This window comes from Rhipicephalus sanguineus, chromosome 3, assembly GCF_013339695.2.
Source record: "Rhipicephalus sanguineus isolate Rsan-2018 chromosome 3, BIME_Rsan_1.4, whole genome shotgun sequence".
NCBI classification, from domain to species: Eukaryota; Metazoa; Arthropoda; class Arachnida; order Ixodida; family Ixodidae; genus Rhipicephalus; species Rhipicephalus sanguineus.
In genome coordinates this window covers 161,303,290-161,308,703 of record NC_051178.1, presented here as the reverse complement: position 1 = coordinate 161,308,703, position 5,414 = coordinate 161,303,290, and the positions used below count along the sequence as shown (strand labels likewise).

Below are 5,414 nucleotides of genomic sequence, written 5' to 3'. Positions count from 1 at the left end.
CGCCGCGAAAGCCAGCAAGTTCGCCTCTCGTCGCCGCTCCGGAGCTAAGCCTACTACGTCGCAGCCGCCAGCCGAGCGCGCTCGCGAGCCGTCCACATGTGAATTCTGCGGCCGCGCGCCTCACCGACGTTCGGACTGCCCGGCTCGACGCTCCGCCTGCAACTTCTGCAAAAAGAAAGGCCACTTCGCCGAAGTTTGCCGCTCGCGGAAGCACCAGCAGAACAAGCTCGGCTCCGTTCACCTGCATGCCGTCGGCACGCCCGCCGCTGCAAAGTTCGTCGACGTGACCGTTGACAATTACACAGCGCAGTTCAAAGTCGACTCGGGCGCCGAAGTATCTGCTGTACCCAGCGACTTTCCTGCGCTGCCTGCCAAGCTCGACCAAGTCGACAGTCTGCTCACCGGCCCGGCAGGACAGCCACTTCGCGTGCTAGGCTCGTATCTGGCACGACTTCGGTGGCAAGGAAAAACAAGCTGCCAGCGCCTATACGTAATCCAGTCACTCACTGTGCCTCTTCTAGGACTGCCAGCGCTCCAAGCCATGAAAGTTGTGAAATTTCTTGACGAACTCAAGACTCCCAAAGCAACGCTGCACGCCGAGCTCTTCAAAGGATTGGGCACTCTCAAGGACGAATATGTTATTCGGCTGAAACCCGATGCCGTGCCCTTCTCGCTAAGCGTCCCCCGCAGGATCCCCATCCCGCTGCTCGAGGTCGTCTGCCGCGAGCTGGACAAATTGGAAAGCGCGGAAGTGATCCGCAGGATCGACAAGCCAACTCCATGGTGCTCTGGCCTCGTTGTCGTCAGGAAAGACGATGGTTCCTACCGGCTATGCGTCGACTTGACTCAACTTAACAAAGTCGTCCTCCGTGAACGGCATATTTTGCCAACGGTTGAGCAAGTCCTTGGCCTCCTCGGTGACGCAACAGTTTTTTCAAGGCTGGATGCGACCGCAAGCTTCCATCAGGTGAAGCTTTCTGCCGATTCCCAAGAGCTGACGACATTCATCACCACATATGGCCGATACTGCTTTTGCCGGCTCCCCTTTGGCATCACCTCCGCTCCCGAGTACTTCCAGAAACAGATGGCAAGAATCCTGGAGGGCCAAGAAGGGGTCGCCAACATGAGAGATGACATTCTGGTTTTTGGACGCACCCGCCAGGAGCATGACGCCAGACTGAGCCAGGTGCTATCTCGTCTTGCAAAAGCAGGCATCACGTCGAACGAGGACAAGTGTCGTTTTGGGGTATCTGAGGTCTCCTTCCTCGGAGTTGTCGTCTCAGCTAAGGGTATCAGGCTGGATCCAAGCAAGGTTGAAGCGGTCAAAGCTATGGAAGCTCCCACAGACGTCGCCGGTGTTAGACGACTGCTTGGAATGGTGAATCATCTCGCCAGATTCCTGCCACACATTTCGGACGTCACAGCACCCATCAGAGCCTTGCTGAACAAGTCTGCGAGCTGGGTGTGGCAGCATGAGCAAGAGGCAGCATTCAAGAAGGTCAAAGAACTCTTGACGTCAGACAGGTGCATGGCCAAGTACCACCCGTCGTATGCCACGACAGTGTCTGCAGATGCAAGCTCTTTCGGACTCGGCGCAGTATTGCTGCAAACCAGGGCTGGGCAGAGATACTCGAAAAAGTATTCCGGAATACAGATATCGAAATACATGGACCGGAAGCCTAAAATACAGATACTGAGATACATTTGCCTTTAGCGTAACGGGATATTTCGGAGATACTTTTGCAATATATGACGAAAAAAGTATTCCGGAATACAGATACTGCAATACAGATACTAGAATACTTTTTTATTTCAAAGATGCTCGTACTCCGCAAAGACATTTATAAGTACAGCATAATGGTGTAAATAAAGTTGCAGTGCATTGAAACTTTTAGTTTATTTTTTTATTACAGTACCCTCAGCGCCTTTAAGGCATCACAGAGAGGGAGGGCCGGCTTACAAGTACATAATTAGTAACAATGACATAATTACACATATGAATCGCAATAAAAGTACCCTATTTTACAGGAACAGTAACAAGAATTGGGCACCGAAATCGACATGCTTGGGGACAACTAAATGAGCTATGCTAGAAATAGCATAGTTTAAGCAAATTCAGCTTCTCAAGCCGACTGTCTTCTAGACAGCGTCGATTCGGCCTCAGCACAAGAATCGCGAAAGAAAAAAGTCTATATATCGCTGCAGACGGGCACAACTTCGTGTTATAGTGAATAAATACCGCCTTCATAGCCGGATAGCCCCGGAGCGCGGCGACATCTCTTCTCGGGCCATCTAGATACCCAAACACTTCCTCCCTCACGTGGGTTGTTCTGACCGCTCAGAAGTCGGTCCCCATCTTCGGAATCCTCAGCCGTCTGGCCCGGTCGGCGCCGGGTCAGACGAATGAGGATTCTGCTGCCCATATAGGCCGGTCATAATTATATATGCGCAATGGAGCCCAATATGTCGAAACTGCACAATTCAAGAATTGGCTTCCTAAAATCACGTTCTTTGGGGGTGAGAGGGTGTAAGCCCTCCCAAGTCGCTCCTGCAAGCTCTCTAAACAGACGTGGAATCAGGGGACAGCTGCTCAGAGCGCCCCATCAGAAACTACAGCAAGCACTCGTCGCCTGCGCCGAAAGGGTCACTCTTCAATAAACGTGTCACCACCACCGACGCTATACCAGCACCCATTTCAGCATGCCGCAACAGGCGAAGTCGCCTACGGCGGTGGGGGAGTTTGGTACCACAGAAGACCGTTTCATGCTTGTGATCAATTAGGAACGCACCCTGACACGCTGGAGAGGTGGCTGAAAGCGCGACAAAGATAGCCATCTTCTAGTAACTTCCGCCGCGGCTATGAGAACTGCCTTTAGAAGTGCCGCCGCTTTGAAAACCGAACGCACGCGAAGCATTGCAAAGCCTCTGTTCCAGGCGGTATCCGCGCGGGGGGTCACGAAGTAATGGTTTGCCACCCGAAAAAAAAAACTAGGCGAGCTGCACTGGCCTTGGGAGACCTCGACTTTCGTCGGCAGAGGCCGGCAACACTGCCTCCGCGATTCTGCCGTCTGCGGCGTCGCGCGCTTTACCACATGGCCCATTCTGTGCTTGAGGGGAAGCCATCACCGCCCTTTCTGTCGGCGACCGGTGGCGCGCCTTTGCTTGTCTTGGCACAAAAACAAATGAAAAAAAACTGTCATACCCCCTTGGAAACACGCGTCAACTCATTTCCGACAAAGAGAGAATGTAACGAGATACCCGTGTCCTGCATTGTATCGCGATACATCGTAAAAGTATTTCACTACTGAGATACAAATACATTTTTCAAATGTATCTCGATATAGAAATACAGATACTCAAAAGTATCTCTGAAATACTATCGCGATACTCTTGTATCGCGATACTGCCCGGCCCTGCTGCAAACTCAACCCTCGGGAGAGCGTCGCCCAGTCGCATTCGCTTCGAGGTCAATGACGAGTACCGAACAGCGTTACAGCCAGACCGAAAAAGAAGCTTTGGCAACGACATGGGCTATCCAAAGGTTCGACGAGTTTGTCCGTGGCATCACCTTCGACGTCGAGACCGACCACCTGCCTCTCGTTTCACTTCTGGGCAAGATGGAACTGGATATGTTGCCGCCTCGTATTCAGAGACTACGGCTCAAGACAATGCAGTACCAGTTTCGCATGCTGCAAGTGCCAGGAAAACTGCTAGCAACAGCAGATACCTTATCACGTATCACCCACAAGGCATCCACTCCTGTGGACACGGTGGAACTCTTCGCAGCACAAGTAGTCAGCTGCATGTCAGAAGTCTTGCCACTCAGCCCTGAAGATGTACGACAGGCACAAGAATCCGATGCAGAGTGCAAGGCCCTCATCTCCTTCTGCCAGCAAGGTTGGCCACGAAAGACCAAGCTACCTGTGCATGTGTCGAAGTATGCCTCCGTGGCAGACGAGCTCTCTGTCTACGATGGTATCCTGCTGAAAGGCCCCCGGATCGTCATCCCGTCATCTCTTCGGCCGGCGGTCTTGACGCCGTTGCACGAAGGCCATCAGGGCATCAACAGGACCAAAGCCCTAGCTCGGGAGTCGGTTTGGTGGCCGGGTATCTCAGCAGACATCGGCAGACAGCAGACATCGACCAACTGCGAACAGTGCACTTCCACCCGGGTGAACCTTGCAGAACCCCTAGTTCCCACAGCTCTACCTGGACGTCCCTGGGAATTTCTCGGAATGGACTTGTTCCATCTCCATGGCCAGACGTTCCTCCTGGTGGTGGACTACTACTCGAGGTTTCCCGAGGTGGTGACCCTGAGAGGCACTACAGCTCGGGCAGTCATCGATGCTCTCAAAAGCATCTTCGCACGCCACGGAATCCCACAAGACGTCAGGTCGGACAACGGCCCACCGTTCTCGTCGCAAGAGTTTGCGGCATTCGCAGTGTCTTATGGCTTCAACCATGCGACCAGTAGCCCACACTACGCCCAGTCAAACGGAGAGGCAGAGAGGATGGTACGAACAGTCAAGGACCTGTTCCGGAAGTCCAAAGACCCTCACCTCGCTCTGCTCAGTTATCGGGACACTCCGGGAGTCGATGGCTTCAGTCCAGCCCAGCTGTTGATGGGACGCCAGCTGAGAACCAGAGTCCCGAAGCAAAACTCCCAGCTACGTCCCAACTGGCCGCCAAGGAAAGATGTCGTCGCCAAGGATGTAGCCTACAAGCGTAAGCAGACCGACGACTACAATAGGCATCACGGAGCTCGAGACCTGTCACCTCTCCAAACGGGTCGGCGTGTGTGGGTGCGCCCTGACCAAGTGCAAGCTACGGTCCTCAGTCCGGGGCAAAGGCCAAGAAGCTACGTGGTCGAAACAGACCGAGGGGGTGTTCTACAGCGCAACCGCCGTCACCTAGTGCCTTTCGTGCCTTCCGCCTCCGGTGAGGAATCGCTGCCAACAGCTGCACAGCAACCATCGCCACCGCAGCAAGTTCTTCAGGAACCACAGCCTGCCAACAGCGTGGAACCTGCGGTCCCCCAAGGGCAGCCTTTGCAACATTCCCCAGCAGCCAGGGACCGTAGCGATGGTGCTACACGAACCCGTTACGGCCGGCGCTTTGTTCCGCCGCGCCGTTTGAACTTGTGACATTCTGATGTGTTTGGCGTCCTCCATCCTCCCATCAGACTTTCTCAAGGGGGGAGATGTAGAGGTCGCCACAATTCAGCCTTTTGATTAGGCCGCCACTGGAGCGTGGCGCCCCCTGTTACTGCGTGCATCATATATACGTTCGTGCCCCAATAAAGGCTGGGTTACACTTTTGTCCGAGCGAGTAGCGTGTACGCGTCAGTCTCTGCGTGCCCGTGCCCCTGCGGCACTAACCACGCGACACTTAGTAATAAATAAATATGTTTAGTG

General features: G+C 53.9%; 1 protein-coding gene across 1 annotated transcript; it reads left to right on the top strand.

Moving 5' to 3' along the window:
• Positions 1-541: 541 nt before the first annotated feature.
• Positions 542-5,144, top strand: LOC119386034 (uncharacterized protein K02A2.6-like). The gene is made up of 3 exons (XM_037653386.1): positions 542-1,498; positions 3,750-4,514; positions 4,668-5,144. Exons 1-3 carry the CDS (start codon positions 542-544, stop codon positions 5,142-5,144), a joined length of 2,199 nt encoding a protein of 732 aa, XP_037509314.1.
• Positions 5,145-5,414: the final 270 nt, after the last annotated feature.

Bases quoted from the DNA above. Each gene is read 5' to 3' on its own strand.
- LOC119386034 (XM_037653386.1), top strand. From the start codon at position 542: ATGAAAGTTGTGAAATTTCTTGACGAACTCAAGACTCCCAAAGCAACG. The intron at 1,499-3,749 runs GTCAAAGAACTC...ATCACCCACAAG, and splicing joins AAGAGGCAGCATTCAAGAAG to GCATCCACTCCTGTGGACAC. The intron at 4,515-4,667 runs GTACGAACAGTC...CAAAACTCCCAG, and splicing joins ACGGAGAGGCAGAGAGGATG to CTACGTCCCAACTGGCCGCC.